Below are 21,659 nucleotides of genomic sequence, written 5' to 3'. Positions count from 1 at the left end.
GTTCCTGCAAATTGGGGTCACTTAAGACTTCTTTTTTATCGCAATATTATTTGTAGGTTTTTATTATTTATTGTTTGTCAAAAATCACAGACGATGATTCTCATCTTAGCCACCAGGTGGCACCATAGCCAGGATTTTCGTCAAAACGAAGCAAAGATGCGCATGCGCTCCAGTCACCGTCCTGTAAGACTGGTGACGTATCAACTTTGAGCCCTCAGGCTGGTTTCCTCCAAGTGCGCATGCGTCATATCAAAGCTTCCGCCTCATTGGTTGTCCGTCTGACCAATGGAATTAGGACGTATGGTAAATGGACCCGGAAGTTGTGAGGCGGCTGTCTGCTTCCGGTGGAGAAGATGGAGGCGTTTCACCGGCTCCGGCAATTTGACGCTTATCCCAAAACATTGGAAGATTTCAGGGTGAAGACGTGCGGCGGAGCTGTGGGTGAGGACGGGGCTGGGTACGGAGAAGAGGGGGGGAGCAGAGAGAGGGCAGAGCTCCGGACAGTCGGCAGACAGGGGGACTACTGACAGCTGTGCACACTGACAGGAGCCCTGCACTGAGTATACAGCAATATCAGGAGCCCTGCACTGTGTATACAGCAATATCAGGAGCCCTGCACTGAGTATACAGCAATATCAGGAGCCCTGCACTGAGTATACAGCAATATCAGGAGCCCTGCACTGTGTATACAGCAATATCAGGAGCCCTGCACTGTGTATACAGCAATATCAGGAGCCCTGCACTGAGTATACATCAATATCAGGAGCCCTGCACTGTGTATACAGCAATATCAGGAGCCCTGCACTGTGTATACACCAATATCAGGAGCCCTGCACTGAGTATACAGCAATATCAGGAGCCCTGCACTGTGTATACATCAATATCAGGAGCCCTGCACTGAGTATACAGCAATATCAGGAGCCCTGCACTGTGTATACATCAATATCAGGAGCCCTGTACTGTGTATACAGCAATATCAGGAGCCCTGCACTGAGTATACAGCAATATCAGGAGCCCTGCACTGAGTATACAGCAATATCAGGAGCCCTGCACTGTGTATACAGCAATGTCAGGAGCCCTGCACTGTGTATGCAGCAATATCAGGAGCCCTGCACTGTGTATATATCAATATCAGGAGCCCTGCACTGTGTATACTCCAATATCAGGAGCCCTGCACTGTGTATACTCCAATATCAGGAGCCCTGCACTGAGTATACAGCAATATCAGGAGCCCTGCACTGTGTATACTCCAATATCAGGAGCCCTGCACTGAGTATACAGCAATATCAGGAGCCCTGCACTGTGTATACTCCAATATCAGGAGCCCTGCACTGTGTATGCAGCAATATCAGGAGCCCTGCACTGTGTATGCAGCAATATCAGGAGCCCTGCACTGTGTATGCAGCAATATCAGGAGCCCTGCACTGTGTATGCAGCAATATCAGGAGCCCTGTACTGTGTATACAGCAATATCAGGAGCCCTGCACTGAGTATACAGCAATATCAGGAGCCCTGCACTGTGTATACTCTAATATCAGGAGCCCTGCACTGTGTATACTCCAATATCAGGAGCCCTGCACTGTGTATATATCAATGTCAGGAGCCCTGCACTGTGTATGCAGCAATGTCAGGAGCCCTGCACTGTGTATGCAGCAATGTCAGGAGCCCTGCACTGTGTATATATCAATGTCAGGAGCCCTGCACTGTGTATACTCCAATATCAGGAGCCCTGCACTGTGTATACTCCAATATCAGGAGCCCTGCACTGTGTATGCAGCAATGTCAGGAGCCCTGCACTGTGTATGCAGCAATGTCAGGAGCCCTGCACTGTGTATGCAGCAATGTCGGGAGCCCTGCACTGTGTATGCAGCAATGTCGGGAGCCCTGCACTGTGTATGCAGCAATGTCGGGAGCCCTGCACTGTGTATGCAGCAATGTCGGGAGCCCTGCACTGTGTATGCAGCAATGTCGGGAGCCCTGCACTGTGTATGCAGCAATGTCGGGAGCCCTGCACTGTGTATGCAGCAATGTCGGGAGCCCTGCACTGTGTATGCAGCAATGTCGGGAGCCCTGCACTGTGTATGCAGCAATGTCGGGAGCCCTGCACTGTGTATGCAGCAATGTCGGGAGCCCTGCACTGTGTATGCAGCAATGTCGGGAGCCCTGCACTGTGTATGCAGCAATGTCGGGAGCCCTGCACTGTGTATGCAGCAATGTCGGGAGCCCTGCACTGTGTATGCAGCAATGTCGGGAGCCCTGCACTGTGTATGCAGCAATGTCGGGAGCCCTGCACTGTGTATGCAGCAATGTCGGGAGCCCTGCACTGTGTATGCAGCAATGTCGGGAGCCCTGCACTGTGTATGCAGCAATGTCGGAAGCCCTGCACTGTGTATGCAGCAATGTCGGGAGCCCTGCACTGTGTATGCAGCAATGTCGGGAGCCCTGCACTGTGTATGCAGCAATGTCGGGAGCCCTGCACTGTGTATGCAGCAATGTCGGGAGCCCTGCACTGTGTATGCAGCAATGTCGGGAGCCCTGCACTGTGTATGCAGCAATGTCGGGAGCCCTGCACTGTGTATGCAGCAATGTCAGGAGCATGTATACAGTAAGGACACTGATAGGAGCCCTGTACTGTGTATACAGGAATATCAGGAGCATGTATACAGTAAGGTCATAATATAATATATATAATATATAATCTATATAATACAATATCAGCAGCCCTGCACTGTGCATACAGTAATATCAGGAGCCCTGCACTATGTTTACAGGAATATCAGGAGCCCTGCACTATATATAATACAATATTTGGGGCCCTTTACGTGTATACAGTAATATCAGGAGCCTGTGTATACAATCATGTCACTAAATAGACCACTGTACTATGTATGATAGGTAAACAATATAACAATTCTGTGCTGCCCCTTTAAATTTTCTAATACCGTACTTTTATCCATTGCTGTGATTTCTGGGCAGCTCCAGTATGAAACCAATAGCCGCCTGGTAACAAGCTGCACCACACACAGCCAGATCTCATGCAGGCAGGTCACTTAGTATTTCCCGACAGCCAATCAGGTCCTTGCTTTCATTATTGTAGTTTAGGTTAGAATGTTAAATCTGTGCTGTGATTGGCTGCTGTGATTGGCCGCTGTTATCATCAGCCTCCCACATGCAGCTCAGACCCCCTCCCCCCATAGCCTGTGTCAGGTTCCAGGATCACTGTATGTGGAGCGAGGAGGCTGAGTACATAATGGCCGCACAGACAGCAAACACACAGCCATGGAGCGGGGAGCTGCTGTACTCGTGGCGTTTAACCATTTGTTTCCTTTAGACTCTATCTTTCTTTGTGACTCACACATTGTAGGCAAGGAGATGGGAGCTGCCAATATCTGTATACTATGGCAGTGTCTGTATAACCAGCATCAGTGCCATCTGTGTATATTATGCCAAAGTCTATATATACTGTGGCAGTCTCCTTCATGTACACTGTGCTGTATATAAACCCGCTCCCCTCTTGCCCCGATGCCACTATATATATGAAGAAGTGTCGCCCTGAGTAACTGGCAATCTGTCGGCGGTGTCCCTGCAGTGGGTAGTGCCGGGAGGCTGTAGGTGGCGGTGGTGGCCTGGAGAGTTGTCCCCTGCAGTGGGTAGTGCCAGGAGGCTGTAGGTGGCGGTGGTGGCCTGGAGAGTTGTCCCCTGCAGTGGGTAGTGCCAGGAGGCTGTAGGTGGCGGTGGTGGCCTGGAGAGTTGTCCCCTGCAGCGGGTAGTGCCAGGAGGCTGTAGGTGGCGGTGGTGGCCTGGAGAGTTGTCCCCTGCAGCGGGTAGTGCCAGGAGGCTGTAGGTGGCGGTGGTGGCCTGGAGATTTTTCCCCCTCAGTCCCGCCAGGCTGTTGGTGGTGGTGGGGAGTGGCAGGTGCTGTGGCTATTTGAAGTTGGTGCCAGATGAGGAGGCAGCGGTCTTTGCGGATAGTAGTAGCAGCGGCGTGTTGTCTCCTTATAGCACCTTGTAGCTGACATGGGTTGGCACCTCCTCTGGGTCCAGCACATCCTGAGCGACCCCCTGCAGGACAGCAGAATTTATTTTGAAAATCGTATTTGCGATTTTGCAAAAAATAAATAAATTGTGTCATTGCCCAGCTCCCCCAGAGGCAATGTTGCACAATCTGTGTGTTACACGACCAACTCTCTCTGTAGCCCTGCTTATACTTTTGGCTGCAAGGAACAAAGTCTAGAGAAGCAGCAGCTGTTTCATCCGTCTCTGCAGCTCTAACAATCATCTTTCCACATAGATTTGTGTCTTGTGAAGATATTTCAGACAGAAGGTTGTAACACATACACAATGTAACCACGTACTGTGCCATTCCATATAGTTGACCAAAAAAACAAACATATATATACGTCAGTGCATAAGTGTATGCCAAATGATGATGTGTATGTGCTGAACATGTGTCAGGGTGAATTCTGCTGTAACATCCACAATATAATCTGTATGTAACACATGGACCTTGCTTTGGATTTGGTGCAGACTCTGGACGTATAAGTGTCAGAAATGTTTGTCAGGTCCGGACTGGACATAACACTGTGTGATCACGTACTCCTTGTATGTTGCTGAAATAACCTTTTCCTCCTTCTGTTTTCTTCTAGTTACGGTGATTAGTGGACTTATAATGCTGATATTATTTTTCTCTGAGCTCCAGTATTTTCTCACTAAAGAAGTAAGTGCATTCAGGTGTCTGCCTGTTACTTCCTGCATTGCAAGAAACTACAACTCGCTATTGTTCTTTGTTCTGGAGTCTTACTTAGCCATGCTGCCAGGGCTGTGGGGACATGTCAGTTTACCTGCCGCAGCTGCTGCTTCCTGAGCTGCACTGCTGTCAGTGATTCCGTTCAGCATAAACTCTCCGCTGACCAGCCGTGTCCTGTGGGAACGGGACATCATCAGATGTTATGAGAACACTGACAGCGGTGCAGAGCGGGCGCTCTTTATATCTGCATTGCTGTACTATTAGCAGCTAGTGTGGAGGGCACTGCTGTGTTACCCTATTCATTTAAATGGGACAATGCTGCCGTACTGCTACAAATAGTACAACACGCTAATAGGTTTTCCAGCCTTGTAAAGTTGATACAAAAAGTCATGAATGTTGTAAGGCTTGAACACCCATTTACTTGCTTGGTAATTAAAAGGTAAACCCAAACAGCGGGATTCAAATTTGAAGTATGCTGCCATGTAGAAATCTTGATGACGCGTGCTTCACTCGTCTCTAGTTAAAATGTCAGGACATGAAGTACCTGTGGCATCTGGCACTTTGTTTTCCCTGCAGGAAATTGTTTCCTCAATTGTTTTTTTTGGTTTTTTTTTTTGTCGTTTTCTGTAAAAAAAAAAAAAAACCCTTTTGTTGCTTTTCAGGTCTACCCAGAATTATTTGTCGACAAATCTAGAGGAGACAAGTTAAAGATTAACATCGATATTGTATTTCCACATATGCCTTGCGCCTGTGAGTAAATTTTCCTGTACTTTAGGTTATTATGTAATTTGCTCTATCGGATTGTTTGGTATAAGCTGTTTGGGGCATCTACTGACCGACCACTGGCAGATGATGTCCATGTAGACAGCGGTCGGGTGTGATGGAAAATCACAGCACAACCCCTTTGTTCTGAGAGAGAGAAGCTGCAGCCAGAGCTGTGCTGGAGATTGAACAGGGAGTCAGTTATTGAAGGTATATGGCCACCTTAATACGAGTGCTGATCAAATTTATACAATCTGGAACTAGTGGGAAAGACATTTGACATGGGGCAGTTGTCAGAAGTGAAGGGCTGCATAAATGATCACTCGATAGTTGCATACAGCCGCTCACTTATGCCGTGTGTCGGCACCCTGCTGATCAGTGATTGGCGAGCTGTCCTGTGGATAGTTCATCATTAAGATTTGCCCAGATAAAGGATCATCACATGCTTGAATTTGATTGTGACAGTTACTTAGTGGTATTCATGTATGATATTTGTATCTATGTATGAGATTAGTCATGTAAGGCCAAGTGCTGCCAGGTACTTTACTGTTTTGCACTGTGCACTTTTTTCCCCCTGATTTAGTGACTTTTGTTTCTATGACAGATCTGAGCATAGATGCTATGGATGTAGCTGGGGAGCAGCAGCTGGATGTGGAGCACAATCTGTTCAAGCAGAGGCTGGATAAGGATGGAAAGCCGGTGACTTTAGAAGCCGAGAAGCACGGTAAATGCCTCTGGGATCTATGATGTACGAATGCGCTGCAGTTATCAATGTGAAACGTTAAAAGCTGTCAGAAAAATATTTGTGAATAAATCATTGGCTGAAAAAGGGCCGTGCTTAGAAATACAAGGGCAAGACCAGTACCCAGCAGGATGTATACAAACCACTATGCGAAATGCTGGAGGTCACACAGGTGCAAAACACTGACCAGCAGCCACACACACCACTATGTGAAAGTAGCTGCGTACAGGGCCGTCTTACCCATTGGGCAGGGTAGGCGGCTGCCCGGGGGCCCTTGCATCCTAGGGGGCCCCCTGCCCTCTGGGACACACCTGTATTTTTTTGCTTTATAAGACGCACTTATAAAACTAAGTGCGTCCTATAAAGCGAAGACTGCTTCCAAGCAGTGCTGAGCACCGCAAGGAAGCCGTCCCGCCCGCCCCCTGTATTGCCGCTCACTAAGCATATGCATAGTGAGCGGCCCTGAGCGACCACCTCCGCCCGCCCACCCGCCCCTTCTGTCGCTTCTCAGCTCAGCCGATCAGAAGCCCAGGAAAGTGCAATGAGCAGCACTTTCCTGGGCTTCTGATAGGCTCAGCCAAGCGGCGATAGAAGGGGCGGGCAGTCCAGGTACTCACCCGTCCGCCGGCCCCAGCAGCTCCTCTTCCGGCAGCGCGCCACTCCCGACATCCTCCGGCACAGGCTGCGGGGTACAGAGACGCTGCCTGTGTCCTGGATGTGTCATGCAGCAGGTCACTTCCGGCACAGGCAGTCTCTCTGTACCCCGCTGCCTGTGCCGGAGGATGTCGGGAGTGCGCGCTGACGGGAGACATCAGCTGCTGGGGCCGCCGGACGGGTGAGTAACTGGTTTGTTGTTTTGGGGGTCACTGGCTACTATGGGGGGCACTGGCTACTATGGGGAGCACTGGCTACTATGGGGGGCACTGGCTACTATGGGGGGCACTGGCTACTATGGGGGGCACTGGCTACTATGGGGGGCACTGGCTACTATGGGGGGCACTGGCTACTATGGGGGGCACTGGCTACTATGGGGGCACTGGCTACTATGGGGAGCACTGGCTACTATGGGGGGTACTGGCTACTATGGGGGGTACTGGCTACTATGGGGGGTACTGGCTACTATGTGGTACGGGGCACTGGCTACTATGGGGGGTACTATATGGGGGAATTGACTACTATGGGGGGGGCACTATATGCAGAGATGTGGGGGATTTGATGGCGGCGGTTGGGGGGGGGGGGGGCCCAATTCGCACCTCTGCCCAGGGGCCCATAATGCTGTTAAGACGGCCCTGGCTGCGTAGTGTTCTTTAGGGTGCCTTCACACATACCGGATCCACAGCGGATTTCACTGGTAGTGTGAAGTTAATGGGTCACATACCTGCAGCGGAATTTTCATTCTGCTGCCAGTATGTGACCCGGCCCCTTTAACCCCCTGCAGCCCCCAGCCCGGAGCATACATTACCTGCTCGGTGCCACAGCTGTGTGTGAGGCTCCCGGCAGTACTGATTGGCTGTTGGGGACCGACGGGAGCTGGGAGCCTCACACAGCGCGGCACCAAGCAGGTAATGTATGCTCCGGGCCAGGGGCTGTGGGGGGTTAAAGGGGCCGGCTTACATATCCACTGTCGAATGAATATTCCACTGCGGATATGTAACCCCCATAGACTTTCACACTACATGAATCCGCAGCGGATTTGGCTGTAAACTCGCAGCGTGAAATCCGCTGCGGATCCGGTACGTGTGAAGGCACCCTTAATGAATGATTGAAAAAAAAAATGACCATAATACAGGCCGGACTTCCCTATTACTCTGTTCAGTGGGAACCTTTACAAAACAGTAGAATTTTTTTCAGTCATTATAGCAATCCCTCCACATCTCCATGTGATGACTACATGTCTAAACATGGGTTGGCCCACTTAAAATATTCATTAATTGTGCACTGCTCTAAATAACAGAATGGAGGTAACACTTTGCCCCTTGCTATGGGACTGACTGGTATAGTTCTAGGCTATCACTGTAAGTCCCTGGTAGTGCTATAGAATAGTGTTACTGCTCTTTTTACAAGGAACAGTAAGGGACCTCTGTTCCTGGCAGTCGGGCTTCTAGTGATCACTAGAGATGAGCGCAACTGGAGCATGGTCTAGTCTGATCAGTGGCTGAAGAAGTTAGATGCAGCCCTAGGGAGTCCAGGGAAAACATGAATACAATCTATGGCCTATGGTTGTATCCATGTTGTCCAGGACTCCCTAGGGCTGCATCCAACTTCTTCAGCCACCAGTAATCATATGCTGCACGATTGGACTCAAGCATGCTCCTGTGGCACTCCTAATGTGTAAATGACGTGTTCTGTACTCTTGATTTTACTAAACAACTTGGCAAAATCTGTTAAAGCATTGGAATGAATATTTGGTGTTTTTCAGATATGGGACAAGTAGAAGAACATGTAATATTTGATCCAAAAACATTAGATCCAAATCGCTGTGAAAGTTGCTATGGTGCCGAAACCGAAGATATCAGGTATTTGTGTAGAATATTTTTATATTTATTGCTTGTTTGATGTTTTTTTTTTCTTGCATAACACCTTATCCCCTGCAGGTGTTGTAACACATGTGATGATGTGCGAGAGGCTTACCGGAGGAAAGGATGGGCCTTTAAAACGCCAGACTCGATAGAACAGTGTAAACGGGAAGGGTTCAGCCAAAGGATGCAGGAGCAGAAGAATGAGGGGTGCGAAGTCTATGGGTTCTTAGAAGTCAACAAGGTAATGTCTGTTCCTGATTTCATTCACCACTTTGGTATTCATATCTGGAAGGCAGTGACTTAGCTAACTTCTCTTTCCGTACAGGTGGCTGGAAACTTTCATTTTGCCCCTGGAAAAAGTTTCCAGCAGTCACATGTTCACGGTAAGCATCGTCACCCTTAGGGAAAGAGATGAGTAGAGTTTTTCTTCAGGTCATTCATCTTGTGGTTGCAGTTCAGTTATGGATCACACTTCTTTAGATCCAAGTGCATATGACACATATACTGCATGGTTGAATGTCTACAGCACAGTAATAGGTTAAGCAGGAAGCTACACAAGAAGACTATGTGGGCTGGGAGAATAGGGGCATCTTCTTCTTGTTTTTAGAAAAGGTTTACATAAAGTTATGCAACTTGGATTTCATGTGCATGCTTGCATTTCGTTTACTTTTTCACTCTCTGTGTAACTTGCGCCTGTTGTGTCTATATTGTTTGCAGTGTGAGTGTCTTGCAATTTTATTTGTGGGGAAAATGTTTTTTTTTTTTTTTTAATTTTCTATAAAATTTTCTGCTATATTTCGTCAGGGTTTCCCCTTTTAAAATGAAGTATTTCTTCCAAACTCATAGTTCTAGAAAAAAAAAAAAAAAGAAGAAAATCACTAGTCAGAATAGACAGTGTATCTGTTAGATGCTGAAAGAGCTTAGTTAGTACTTTTCCTTTGCCATAGTCACATATAAGTATCCACTAGAGGTGAGCACAACTGGAGCATGCTTGAGTCTGATTTCATTCCTGGTGGCTGAAAAAGTTTGATGCCATAGTCTGTATCCAAGTGTTCCAGGACTCCATTAGGGCTGCACCCAACTTCTTCAGTAATCAAATGCCGAACAATCGGACTCCAGGTGCGCTCATCTCTAGTAACCATGTACGCCTCAGAGATGATTTCCCCCCCCTTGGCATAGCCCTCTTCTGTCATCATTCTGACACACACTAAAAAAAGCAGGTGGAGGATAAAATCAGCAACCTGCTCTATTTCCAAATGACCGCTTGTACCTTTTTAAAGTGTTACTAAAAAACACTTCTCCCCTCCCCTCCCAACTGGTCACTAGAATGAGCAAGAAAAAGTGCTGATCTCCTTGCTGTGAAAATAGGCCTAGTAGCGCCCAGACTCTGGCCAAAAACTTTTTACGTGTTCCTCTGACATGTCAAAAACGTATAAATGATAGTGACTCTTTCCGTAATCGTTCCTGGAGAGACCCCACAGCAGTCCCTACGGTTCCATACTACAGAGCACTAGAAAACTGAATGGCATTGTCATAAAATTTCATAGAATGGATTTATCATACCTAGAAGAAATTATAATTACCTCAGAAATGTGATGCTCTATTACAGGGATGGGGAACCTGCGGCCGTCCAGCTGTTGCAAACCTACAATTCCCGTCTTACCTAGACAGCTAAAGCGTTGCCTGTCCAGGCATGATGGGAATTGTAGTTTTGCAACAGCTGGAGGGCCAAAGGTTCCCCATCCCTGCTCTAAAGGAAGATTTCTTAGACTATATGGTCTACGTGTGTCTGCACGGACATGGCACTGTCCTTACCTGCATGCTAGACTATAATATGTAAAGGTGCCGGTGTGTTGACTTATCAGAGGAAGACCAAGTAATTGTAGACGGAAATTGTAGTTTTACAACAGCTGGAGGGCTGAAGGTTCCCCATCCCTGCTTTTATTATGAAAGTAAGTCGAGGTATGATATAGGGCTCTGGATATTCATAGAGACCCCCCGCCCCCGGCCTAAACCAGTACATTGTGGGAGAGCTCTGTGTGTTGCTAGCAGGTGCCGCTGTATAATAAAGAATCCATTTCTCTCTTCTCTTCCTGCCTTCTCCATTGTGCAGTACACGCTGTTGAGAGTAAGTTCTTCTCTCTTGTATACTTTGCTTCTACACTGATAACAGTTGTGCTTGTTGTGTGTTGCTGTATTGTGGTTTTTATTCTCTCAGTCCACATAGTCCACCAGGTTACAGTGTCTCGTATAAGTTTTATGAAGTTGGTGTAAAATTAGTCAGTCCATTTGTATATTTTTACTTTGTCATGTATTGTGTATCTGGTGAGCTGGATTGTGAGCCTCAACAAGTGTAACAAGGGGATGCCTGATATTTCAGAAACGAGGCTGCCTTTTATCTAAAAATGGCGCCTGTGCTATTCCTGAGCTGTGTCTGGTGTTCTAGCTCAGCCTTATATACTTGAATAGGTCTGAGCCTGGATGAAATATTCCTACTATCTACATAGTTTCCTTCTCTGTTTAAAGGGGTTATCCAGTGCTACAAAAACATGGCCACTTTCCCCCTACTGTTGTCTCCAGTTTGGGTGCAGGTTTTGAAGCTCAGTTCCATTGAAGTAAATGGAGCTTAATTGCAAACTGCACCTGAACTGGAGACAACAGTAGGGGGAAAAGTGAGAAGCAGAACTTTTTTTTTTTTTTTTTTTTTTTTTTTTTTTTTTTTTTTTTTTTGCTACTTCATTGGGAGAATTTGTGTTGCAAATACAGAACAAGTACTAGAGCTTGTCAGTCATTTTTACTGATCCGTAAATATCCGGACCGTGCAAAGAGCCCAATTAAAAACAATGGGATCTAAATTTGTCCGTAATTGCGGAACTGCAGTAATGGACAAAACTATGGAACGTGTGAATGTCGCCTAAGGGTGGTATTACACAGGCCGATGGGGGTCCAATAATAACTGTAAACGAGCGCCGATAATCATTTATCAAGCGCTGCAGGGACATTGTTACCAATATCCTTGCAGCCCTCGCTTAAACTGTATACATTACCTATCCATGCTGCAGGGCTCCTCTGGTGCTCTGCTTCTCCCTGGGTCCCGCGCCCCAGGTTCAGAGCGGCCTGTCTCAGCTGACAGGCTGCTCAGCCAATCACTGGCTGTGGCGGTCCCGGCCTGTGATTGGCTGAGCGGTCTGTCAACTGAAACAGGCCGCTCTGACGCTTGAGCGTGCTGGACCCGGGGAGAAGCACAGAGGAAGAGGAGCCCTCCAGCATGGATAGGTAATGTATTCTTCTTTGCATATTGTCAGCCGCCGGCCGCGCAATGCTGTTACACATAGCGATGTCGGTGCCCGACAATTATAGGTCCAAACCTGTATGAACGATCAGCCGATGACAACAATCAGCCGATGATCGCTGTGTTTATTAAACGGAATGATAATCGGCCGGATAGGGACGATTTAATAGTACCCTTACTCTGTACTTTCCCTACCTGAGTTAGCTGGGAAAAAATAGCACCAAAAATTAAAGGCGGCCTAACACGTTTCTGATTAAGAACCCTGTGAACAAACAATTCCTCACTGCTGATATAAGCTACACCTGAAGCATAGACTTATGTATTATGTATTATAAATGTGCTCATTTTATTTGCTTTTATTTCTTCAACAGTCCACGACCTGCAAAGCTTTGGACTTGACAATGTAAGTTCTGTTCTTCTATAGACTTGTATACAGAATATAGTACATTTTTGTGCATTCATACTAAGCACAGGCTTGAAATCTGCACGTGTGTTTTAGAGATGAGTGAATTTACAGTAATAGTGAAGTGCCTCCTTAGTCTCGGTGTCAGCCGGCTGCCTTTGAATTTAGTGCCGCTCTGCTTTAGGTGGCAGGAAAAGCTGGATCCAGTCCTGGGAAACTGGGAAAAGTTTCCTAGGACTCGATCCAGCTTTTCCAGGGATGGGGAGCAAAGCATCCTGGAGTTCAGAGGCAGCCGGCTGACAAGCAGACGCCGAGACTAGTGAAGCACTTGGCTATTACTGTAAATTCGCTCATCCTGTGTTACCATAGTTTTGTATAGTACCTGCGTTTGGATAATAAGGTATTCTTGTAAGGGAACTGTTTCATCCTTGGCTCTAAATCCTTACAGATATATTAGCTTAAGGGATCAGTGGGGGTTTCAACACCCAGACCTCTACCAATCAAAACTTAGGCCGTGTTTCCACATTGTGATGAATGGATGCTGCTGAAACCACATTTGCTAATGATGGTGTAATATTGCCTTGACTTTCTGTAACATCGCACAGTCTTTGGTGAACACCTGGCGACGTAGTTTCCTTGGCACATAGGAAAGCTACCTAATCTTGTTTGCAGTCTGCAATGGCATGGCATTTTAATTATGCAGTTTTGCCACAAATTGCGTAATAGCCTTATTTTTGCTGCAATTTTGCTGCAAAATAGTGCCAAAATCATGGCAATACAGCATAATGTTAATTAAACGCCATGTGTGAACATAGCCTTAATAGTTAAAGTTAATGTAGTGCTACAAAAAAAAAATCACAGTAACACCCTTTTCAGACGTATTTTCTGAAATGAATGAGCCTAATCATAAACAATTTCCCCTCCATAGATTAATATGACGCATCATATTAAACATCTCTCCTTTGGTAGAGACTATCCAGGTCTAGTGAATCCTCTTGATGGGACAAGTGTGTCTGCTTTACAGGGTAAGTAAACCTTCTTATGGGTCATCTCCTCATCATTGCCATCGCTTTCCATTACTGTTTTTGTCACAGTAGTGTCTATGGGCTTCCCAGATATTTAAAGGGGTTATCCAGTGCTACAAAAACATGGCCACTTTCTTTCAGGGAGAACACAACTCTTGTCTCCAGTTCAGGTGCGGTTTGCAATTAAGCTCCATTCACTTCAATGGAACTGAGCAGCAAAACACCGCTCAAGCTGGAGACAAGAGAGGTGCTGTCTCTGGAAGAAAGTGGCCATGTTTTTGTAGTGCTGGATAACCCCTTTTAACCAGGGCTGCCATTTTGAAAATGTTAGACAGGGCAAGGCTGTGAACCCACTCGGTATAGAAAAGTCAAGCGAAACCTCCTATCAAAGTGTAACTCCTGTTATGACGTCAGAATGTTTTGAAGGAATTGATAATTTATCTTCGCCTTTCTTACAGCATCTATGATGTTCCAGTACTTTGTGAAGATAGTGCCAACAGTATATGTGAAAGTAGATGGAGAGGTAAGAAAAGCGGGCTGCTCCTCCTGATACAAAGTAGATGTATTGTGATACTTGTAGGATGGAACTCCAGAGTAGAGATGAGAACTGGAGCATGCTATAGTCTGATCGTTCAGCATTTGATTACCAGTAGCCGAAGAAGTTGGATGCTACTCTAGGGAGTCCATGAACACATGGATACAGCCTGTGATATTCAGATTATTCCCTTATTTAACTCTCTGCAGCAGTGCTTCCCAAAGTGTGATCTGCCCTGTAATTCTTGTTTTTCACAGAAGTGACCATAAGCCACACAGGCATTTCTGTGGTTGCAGCAGCCTCTGGTTTAGTAACATGGGCGGGAGGTTCTCAATGCATTTCACTAGAAAACAGGCGTTAAAAAGTCACTTGCTTGACTCTGTTTTTACACAGAATCCATTAAAAGTTGCACATTTTTTGTGGAAGCTATTGGTAGAAAATCATTGAAAACTTTTCAACAAAACTTACACAAAAGCCATTTATAAATTCCCCCTATGATTCACTATTAAATTTAGCATTGGCCTCCATGACCAACCAGGATGCTCGAGTGTTGACTTGGTCTGTCTGCAGAGGACCTAGTAGAAGTAGGTTGAAGTCCGTGTTTAGTTGGGTCTATAGACAGAATGTGGATAAAGGGGTAGTAAAGAATATCAGATCTCTGACTTGCATGCAGGGTTTTTCCTGTTAAAGCGACTCTGTACCCACAACCTGATCCCCCAAACCACTTGTACCCTCGGATAGCTGCTTTTAATCCAAGATCTGTCCTGCGGTCCGTTCGGCAGGTGATGCAGTTATTGTCCTAGAAGACAACTTTTAAACTTGCAGCCCTGTGCCAAACTGGAGTATCTGTGCCCTAACTTTGAACCACCCCTCCGTCCCTCCTCCCCACCACCCTCATCATTAGGAATGCTCCAGGCAGATTGCCTACTATTCCCCACATGGGCTGGATCGTTAAGGACTTGTGCAATGTTCGGCATGGAGAAAATGTTTCAGTGGCATTCGTAATGATGAAGAGGGTGGGGAGGAGGGAGGGAGGGGTGGTGCAGTTAGGGCACAGATACTCCCGTTTGGCACGGGCTGCAAGTTTAAAAGTAGTTTTTTAGGACAATAACTGTATCACCTGCCGAACGGACCCCAGGACAGATCTTGGATTAAAAGCAGCTATCCGAAGGTACAAGTGATTTGGGGGGGGGGGGGGGGTCAGATTGTGGGTACAGAGTCGCTTTAAGGGCTGCAGCCATTTATGTCAATGCAGGACTATAGTTTCCTCCTTGAAAAGTATCCACCACTAGAGGGAGCCCAAGACCATACAATAGCCATCCCTAACCTGCTCCTCTCTAGCTGTTGCAAAACAACAACTTGCAAGACTGTCAGCAGAGCTTGGGGATCACTACCCTACAACATGCTGTGCTATTGACATCAATGTATAAAGCAGTAAGCTCTCTACAGTGTTGCCTGAAAGTAGATGGCATGGTGTATTTTTTTTTTTTTTTTTTTTTTTAATGTATGTAGGGACTATAATGTAAAATAAAAAAAAACATAAAGCACAAAAGGGTTGTGATTAGATAAAAAATGGTATTTAAGGATAGACAGTCTTTCTAAATCAGGGACTGGGAACCTTTGGCTCTCCAGCTGTTGCAAAACTACAATTCCGTCATGCCTGGACAGCCAAAGCTAAAGCCTTGAAGAAGTTTGTCTTATTCACTGTGTAGAGTAGTTGAGCTGCAGGAACCAGGCCTGCCCACTAAGCGGGGAATAGAGCCATCTATCTCCAGCTCCGTCACGGTGTAGGGATCAGCAGGGGTATACGGTGTTGACATCATGCCGATCAGCGAGCGATTAATTTACATACATGTGCCTTCTTGCCCTTATAACATGTTTACTTATAATATTTACTCTCTTCCAGGTATTACGCACCAATCAGTTTTCGGTCACCAGACATGAGAAGATAGCGAACGGTTTGATTGGTGATCAGGGTTTACCAGGCGTTTTCGTCCTTTATGAGCTGTCGCCTATGATGGTAAAACTCACAGAAAAGCACAGGTGAGAAACCATCACTGAGGCTTCTTTCTGCCCTGTAATATGATGTGTTCTTTCTAGAATTCACGCTTATATTTTTTCTTTATTCTAGATCATTTACCCACTTTCTTACTGGAGTGTGTGCCATTATCGGAGGAGTGTTTACAGGTAGGTTCCACTTTCTTTGGTCGTACACCAAACAGTTGATGAATACAGCTACTAGTTAAACCGTATCTGACCCAGTTGGCGTGAATTCCATTTGGCCACCAGAAGTTCAGGTATCTATGGATATGACCACACTGGATCAACACTGTGCTTGAGCCCAATTAGATCAGAACGGGGTTCGTGCACAGTAACAACCTGGCTTGGTTGTATCCATTAATACCCAAACTTCCAGCAGCTGATTGGGTTAGTGAACTTTGACTGGTCAACTTCAAATTTACCATCTGTAATCTGAAGTCTGTTATGGATGTTATTACATTCTCTACATCAGGGATGGGGAACCCCAAAGCTAAGGCTTTGACTGTGCACGCACAACAGGAATTGTAGTTTTTCTCCAGCTGAAGGGCCGAAGGTTCCCCATCCCTGCTATACATGGACAGGCACTGTGTATTGTCTCTTCTGATGTCTAACTCTTTATAACACAGTTGCAGGACTTATTGATTCGCTCATCTACCACTCCACACGTGCCATTCAGAAGAAAATTGAACTCGGGAAAACCACATAATGGGTGGAAAAAAAACACTACCTACTATCTCCAGGCCAGAGACTGGGATATCTGCACAATGGAAATTGGGAAGGGGACGTGTTGTCTTTCTGGGAAAAACACCATGAAACAGATTTTAAACGCCTTTAGCTGGAGCCTGCGTTGTTTCCCACGGAAATATTTTACGCCTAACATACAATGAACTGAGGCAGCTTACAGCCGGCTCATTCTGTATCGATGGTGGGGTCTTCTCTTGTTTTATCCCTCACTGCTGCTACACCAAGGGTGAGGTGACCGCAGTTCTCCCCGGTGACGTCTTTGGTGGATGATAAGCTTGTTGTCTTATCCGACCCCTCTGAGAACAGCTACCTCTGCCTTGGGTTTGGCGACTGCTCTGTGCACCTGCTATTTTTTTCAGTGGGTTACAAGAAGCATCTATTCATATCAAACCAGATATACCATAGTTTTTTAAACCGATGACTTACAACACTGAGGGGACTGTGATTGTGGATCTCATTGTTACTGTACAGCCATTAAATTAACAGAATGAATGTTTCTTTTAAGTTGGTGTATGGATCTGGTTATTTTTTGCTTATATGTAATGTTTGCAACAGGGCTCTTACTTCTCGTGTGTCAGCAAAGCCGCTTTGTTATAGAGAACCTAGGTGGATATCATAGACACTAGGCAAACTGTGCTAAAAACAAAGTTATGTCAGCCTCGCCTGTGTCCGGCATCAGATTCATGTCTCCTATTACAGGTATGTGCTTACATCACATGGTTTCATACATATGCAAGCTAATCTTAGGTTCCTCTTTGTTCTTTAAAGTGTTACTAACATTTACACATCTGACAGCCCAGCTGAACATGTCATCAGAAATGTAAAAATTTATTGATGTCTACTGAGACTCGCTGTGATCAATAACTTTATACATGTCTGATGAGATGTCAAAAGTTGCTTTTAGTGACAGGTACTGTGGGTCAATTCACACATACTATATCGCAGCAGATTTCATGCTGCAAGTTTTGCTGTGAAATCTGCTGTGATAGCAAATACTATTGAAGTTTATGGCACTCCATAGGCTGGTAAAACCTAAAAAAATTGTGCTGCTGGAATACTGTGCCATCACTGAGCAGGGGGCTGGAGCTGGCACCGGAGCCAGAGGGCATTATGGGACTGCATACTGATAAGTATGGCTGCTTTATTGGTTTTCTTTTACTGTACCAGCAGTACAATTACAAGCCTATGGACACCATTATCACAGCGGAAAAAAGAATTTGCAGCAAGAATGGAGTGCAATAAACTTTAATAGTAATCAGTATTGCAGCAGATTTCAAAGCGAGAAACTAGCAGTGTTAAATCCGCTGTGATAGGGTACGTGTGAACTGACCCTTTAAGATATAAGCCAGGGGTGGGGGACCTGTGGCCCTCTTGCTGTTGTAAATTGTAGTTTTACAACAGCTGGAGGGCTGTAGGATCCCTATCCCTGATATCAGCTACGAAAAAGTTTTCATATACACTAAATCTTTTAGTAACCCTTCTGCTAGTTCTGACTTTAGTCAGACGCCAATTCTGCTGTTAGCTCCAAGGCCTGATAGATGGAAACAGAAGGGAAAAGCATCAGATTTATTAATGGCTTACACCATTTACTTGGCTCTGTGTTCTAAAGGAACCAAGCAAGAGGTGGAGTAAGGAAATAAAAGGTGATCTATGTGATCTGTCACTGATAAATCTGTCTCAATGTGTTTCTGCCATGTACTTGTCACTGTCTTGAACTACAGCTGCTGGTTTGTTTGCTCAAAAAATGTACCAGGTTTGGGGCTTTCAGGACAACCATAATAAGGGAACACTCCAGGCAAAACTGAAGCAATGTTTGAGCTGCTGCAGAGCAGAGTTCCGGATCTCTGAAAATGGCACTTTAGACCACGGGTGGGCAATTAATTTTCCCATAGAGCCACATGACAGATTGAAATGGATTTCGAGGTGCAGACTAATATACTTAGTTCTGGTGGGGAGGGTGGTGATACAAGAGTGTTTGCCAAACTTTTCCACCTCAGGACACCCCCACCAAATAATCATTTACAAAAAACTTCATTTAGTGACTTGCAGGTGATGTTGTCTTAAATATGAGGTGTCATTTTCCTTTTTTTATCTTCATCCCACCAGAAAGTTTTCTTGCAGCTACAGTTCATCTCTTCAGAACCTGCCAGGCAAACATTTCAGGCTCTGCACATTTCCTTCACCTTCCTACCTATAGGCTCTCATACAGTAGTAATTCTGCCGTTTGGTGTTGTATGCAGTAAAGTGAATTGGTATGTTGGTTGCCCCATATAGTATTAACGTCCCCTTCTGTACCCACAATATACTAATAATGCCTCCTGCTGTGTCCCCCACAAACATAGTAATAATGCCTCCTTCTGTGCCCCCATAGTAATAATGCCTCCTACTGTGCCCCCATAGTAATAATGCCTCCTACTGTGTCCCCCACCAACATAGTAATAATCCCACCTACTGTGCACCCCCACACAGCAATAATGCCTCCTGCTATGCACCCCCCACCCATCTATAGTAATAACGGCCCCTGCAGTGTACAACCCCCCCCCCCCCCCATATAATAATGCCCCCTAGCGATCACCTGGGCAGCTCCCTGTGGCCCCCTTGCTCTTACCCGCTCGCTGCTGGTGCGTGTAATAGCGTAAGTCTATGTCTTTAATCAGGTATAATGAAGACTTGTGAATGTCATAGGTTCTATTGAAAATAGCAGTGAGTGAGATTATGTCAAGCTTTCAGCCAGCGGATAGAAAAAAATTTCTGCCTCACATTACCCTGTTTACACAGGGAGATGTGTGGCCGATAGCGATACATTTTTAAAGCCTGATCAGCCGAGGATTAGTCATTTTCCTGCACCTCAATTGCTTGCTGTCACTTTTACACAGGCCCATTATCGTCTGCAGGAGAGTATCTCACAACCCCCTGGCCGATAATCAGCCTGTGTAAAAGGCTTTATTGGCATCTGTTTAACATATATGATTAATAGTTCATGGCATTCACTCAACGGAGGCTGTGACAGATACCATCGAGTGTCACTTGTAATCATAGTAATCATTTCTCTGCGGTTCTGTCTATGGGAATTGCACCAGCAACTATTGTGTACTAGTGATTCCATACCTCATTCAGACAGAGGCCAAAAAAAGCCCAATGGAGACATTTAGGGGGAGAATCATCAGCTCAGCTTTCATTTTACTAGAGCAATATGAGAAATGAAAGCTGAGCTGTGATTAGTTGATATGGGCAACAAAGAGAATCCTACTATAAGACTGTGCCATAAATCTCTCCCATTGTATCTACATTGGGAGCCCTTTGTACATGATAAACCTAGGAGGAAAACTGGGTGAACCCACCCATAACAGTATGCGCCACCTTTTGAGGTCCTAATATGTTATAGTAGTTGCCTCAATAATCCAAAGGATAGCTGAAAATGTCCGAGTATTGAAAGTCCGCTGTTTACGATAGCTTGCAGGCTCTTTGTTAGTGTCTACATTTCTTCTACAGCTGTTCTGCAGTCCTTTGCTTCCCTAGATGATCCCAGCAAGTAGCATCAGATTTTGTACCGTACAACAACCAGGTAACCTTTTCATTTATCACAATATACCGGACTACATACCGATATGGTGCGGAGCAATACCAGACACTGTTATTACTAATGAAGAACCTGTGTAACTACTCTAACCTGTTTGCTTTACACATTTTCTTTTCCGTTTGGGTTTCCCAATGCATTATTCCATAGAGCAGAACCCAGTAATAAAAAATTTAAAATGCAGCATGCAATGTTTATTTTGGGGCACAATCGGAAAGTCACCTGACATAAACACAACCAGGACACAAAAAAAAAAACATGGTGTGAAAAAGAGTCCTAAAGAATGGGAAGGTCTTCTCTCTCTCTCTCGCTCGCTCTCTCTCTCGCTCGCTCGCTCGCTCGCTCTCTCTCTCTCTCTCTCTCTCTCTCTCTCTCTCTCTCTCTCTCTCTCTCTCTCTCTCTCTCTCTTTAAGTGTATTCAGGGACGCTACTCTCTGAGTGTGGTGTAACCCATTCTTACTCCTCACTGGCTGCATATCTGACTGACCTGACGGTAAACATTCATTCTTAGCAGATATACCATTACCCCCACTGATTACCCTGAGTTTGTAGAAAAGGACACTACTGTGTGTTCTGCTTTTGGGGACAAGTCAAAACTCTTTTAGGTCCATAAAATGACCCTATGTTCGGGTCTTTGAAATCAATGGAGCCAGTGCCTGTCAATGCACAAATATGTCTGCTTGCTATTTTGACAAAAAAATTGAATTAAAGCACATTTGTACTTCCAAAATGTGTTTTAAAAACTAGAGATGAGCGCAGCTGGAACATGCTCAAGTCTGATTGTTTGGCATTTGATTCCCAGTGGCTGAAGAACTTGTATGCAGCCCTAGGCTTTGGCTGACCAGGCATGAAGGGAATTGTACTTTTGCAACAGCTGGAGGTCCCCATCCCTGTTATAGGCTGTATCCATGTTTTCCGGGACTCCCTAGGGCTGCATCCTACTACTTCAGCCATCGGTAATCAGACTCGAGCATGCACCTTTTGCCCTCATCTCTATTAAAAACCATCATGGTTTTCCTACATTAACCCTTAATGGTGACAGGTGATATTTATTTGGCTCTTACTGCTGTTGCGCCTCTGGGAATCTTCTACATGACGCACGGTTACATCTCATGTTCTCAAGTTCAGTAGGTGAGACCAGAGCTGGGCTGTTTGCCAGCAGTACTGTCAAAAACACCACCAGGCATCACCTACTCCTCCCTGCTATGACATAGTACTAGAGAGAGTGCACTGTGCTGGGTGAGGAAACTACAGTAAACCAGGGCCATTTGGA

At 45.7% G+C, this 21,659-nt stretch overlaps 1 protein-coding gene across 3 annotated transcripts in view; it reads left to right on the top strand.

Annotated features, from left to right (window-relative positions):
• Positions 1-302: 302 nt before the first annotated feature.
• The window catches only part of ERGIC3 (ERGIC and golgi 3), a 64,569-nt gene continuing 43,212 nt past the window's right edge, over positions 303-21,659 (top strand). Inside the window, exons 1-14 of one of the 3 annotated variants that reach the window (XR_011359799.1) lie at positions 303-441; positions 4,647-4,717; positions 5,410-5,497; positions 6,114-6,233; positions 8,671-8,767; positions 8,846-9,011; positions 9,096-9,153; positions 12,434-12,465; positions 13,394-13,490; positions 13,949-14,013; positions 15,932-16,068; positions 16,157-16,212; positions 17,365-17,508; positions 20,302-20,374. Coding sequence is in view for 2 of the 3 variants with exons in the window: in XM_069953270.1 (XP_069809371.1) it covers positions 354-441; positions 4,647-4,717; positions 5,410-5,497; positions 6,114-6,233; positions 8,671-8,767; positions 8,846-9,011; positions 9,096-9,153; positions 12,434-12,465; positions 13,394-13,490; positions 13,949-14,013; positions 15,932-16,068; positions 16,157-16,212; positions 16,692-16,771 (1,155 nt within the window). In the remaining variant the exon portion in view is untranslated. Of the gene's footprint in view, positions 442-4,646; positions 4,718-5,409; positions 5,498-6,113; positions 6,234-8,670; positions 8,768-8,845; positions 9,012-9,095; positions 9,154-12,433; positions 12,466-13,393; positions 13,491-13,948; positions 14,014-15,931; positions 16,069-16,156; positions 16,213-16,691; positions 17,314-17,364; positions 17,686-20,301; positions 20,375-21,659 lie in introns of those variants that run through there. The other 2 variants (XM_069953271.1, XM_069953270.1) reach the window with 2 other exon arrangements.

The sequence above is a fragment of the Dendropsophus ebraccatus genome, chromosome 14, assembly GCF_027789765.1.
Source record: "Dendropsophus ebraccatus isolate aDenEbr1 chromosome 14, aDenEbr1.pat, whole genome shotgun sequence".
NCBI classification, from domain to species: domain Eukaryota; kingdom Metazoa; phylum Chordata; class Amphibia; order Anura; family Hylidae; genus Dendropsophus; species Dendropsophus ebraccatus.
The sequence above is the reverse complement of the archived record's forward strand: the minus strand, read 5'-3'. Positions and strand labels throughout refer to the sequence as shown.